Raw genomic sequence first — 1,828 nt, 5'->3', positions numbered from 1 at the left:
TTTTTTTTTTTTTTTTAAAGATACAGGGTCTCGCTATGTTGCTCAGGCTGGCCTCCAACTCCTGGGCTCAAGTGATCCTCTCACGTCAGCCTCCCAAGTAGCTGAGACTACAAGTAAATTTCACTGCACACAGCTTAATTTTCATATAACTTCAAATTAGAGAAACTTTGCTTAAATTAATATGGTTGTCTGAAAGTTAGAATCCATCAGGAATTTTAATAATTATGCTGAATAGTTAATGAACGCAGGATGAAACAAAAATAGCATAGCCAAAAGTTCCCATTCAAAATGATTTCCTTTAGGAAAAGTTAGCCAAATCTTAAAAACAAGCAAAACAAAACAAAAAACCTGCAACATTTAAAACTGTTTAAGGCCAGGCATGGTGGCTCATGCCTAAAATCCCAGCAGTTTGGGAGGCCAAGGTGGGCAGATCACTTGAGCCCAGGAGTTCAAGACCAGTGTGGGTAACACGGAAAAATCCCGTCTCTACAAAAAAGAAAAAAAAAATTAGCCAGGTGTGATGGTGCGTGCCTCTAGTCTCAGCTACTCAGGAGGCTGAAGTGGGAGCATGACTTGAGCCCAGGAGGTGGAGGTTGCAGTGAGCCGAGATCGTGCCACTGCATTCCAGCCTGGGCGACAGAGCGAGACTCTCAAAAAACAAAAAACAAAACAACAACAACAAAAAAAAAACATTTAAAATACTCAGAAACTAAAAAATGAACTAGTAAATAAATCAAAATCCTTCCAGAGTTAAAAACATTCCTTCCAGAATTCAAATTCCTTTAATTCACTTTGATTTATGTATAACAAAATCAAAGGTCCAGAAATCTTCAAATAATACAGCAAAGCACCGTAACAGTATGCTCCATCTTTAGACATATCCAGACCAAAATGCGCACATGCAAAATGCCAAATACACATGCTTACCCTTTCAAGTAGGTCTTATTTCTACCCCCAAACTCAAGAATTGTTAAAGATCATACAAGTAATTCCTTTCGCTTACCTGTCAGCCATATTTCTCCACTTAAAAAGCAAATTACTTGCAGAATCACCAATGGGCAGGTGCAATCTCTCCTTAAAATATTTGACAATGCCTTGTTCCTCCAAAAGCACAGGAACTCGGTATGTGGAAGAAACATCATGGATACATATGACCTAAATGATAATGAGAAATCACCTTACTTAGATGAATCTACTCAAATATGCCACCACAAGAATGAGACAAAATTCAGGAGAGACTGGCAGTTTATTTACAGTGATATCACACACACACACACACACACGCATGCGCACACACACACACACATACACACAAAAACCCAGCAACTAAAGCTAGCATCAGAATTTGCACATGGTTAGCTTCATTTAATTAGAAAACTAATCCCAGCACTATGGGAGGCCAAGGCGGGCAGATCACCTGAAGTCAGGAGTTCGAGACCAGCCTGACCAACATGGTGAAACCCCATCTGTATTAAAAACACAAAAATGGTGACATGCGCCTATAATCCCAGCAACTCAAGAGGCTGACGCAGGAGAATCGCTGGAACCCAGGAGGTAGAGGTTGCAGTGAGTCGAGATCGTACCATTGCATACCAGCCTGGGCGACAGAGCAAGACTCCATCTCAAAAAAAAAAAAAAGAAGAAGAAGAAGAAGAAGAAGAAGAAGAAGTGTACACAAAACGACTGGACAGGTCAGGTGTAGTGGCTCACGCCTGTAATCCCAGCACTTTTGAAGGCCGAGGCAGGTGGATCATCTGAGGTCAGGAGTTCAAGACCAGCCTGGCCAACATGGTGAAACCCCATCTCTACTAAAAATACAAAAATTAGC

At 41.0% G+C, this 1,828-nt stretch overlaps 1 protein-coding gene across 1 annotated transcript in view; it reads right to left on the bottom strand.

Annotated features, from left to right (window-relative positions):
* The window catches only part of CTPS2 (CTP synthase 2), a 130,411-nt gene that overhangs the window by 104,263 nt on the left and 24,320 nt on the right, over positions 1 to 1,828 (bottom strand). Inside the window, exon 8 of the mRNA XM_011995551.1 lies at positions 1,004 to 1,155. Coding sequence (XP_011850941.1) covers positions 1,004 to 1,155 — 152 coding nt within the window. The remainder of the gene's footprint in view (positions 1 to 1,003; positions 1,156 to 1,828) is intronic.

The sequence above is a fragment of the Mandrillus leucophaeus genome, unplaced genomic scaffold, assembly GCF_000951045.1.
Source record: "Mandrillus leucophaeus isolate KB7577 unplaced genomic scaffold, Mleu.le_1.0 Scaffold490, whole genome shotgun sequence".
Lineage (NCBI taxonomy): Eukaryota > Metazoa > Chordata > Mammalia > Primates > Cercopithecidae > Mandrillus > Mandrillus leucophaeus.
Note: the sequence above shows the minus strand (reverse complement) of the source record. Positions and strands in the feature narration are given on the sequence as shown.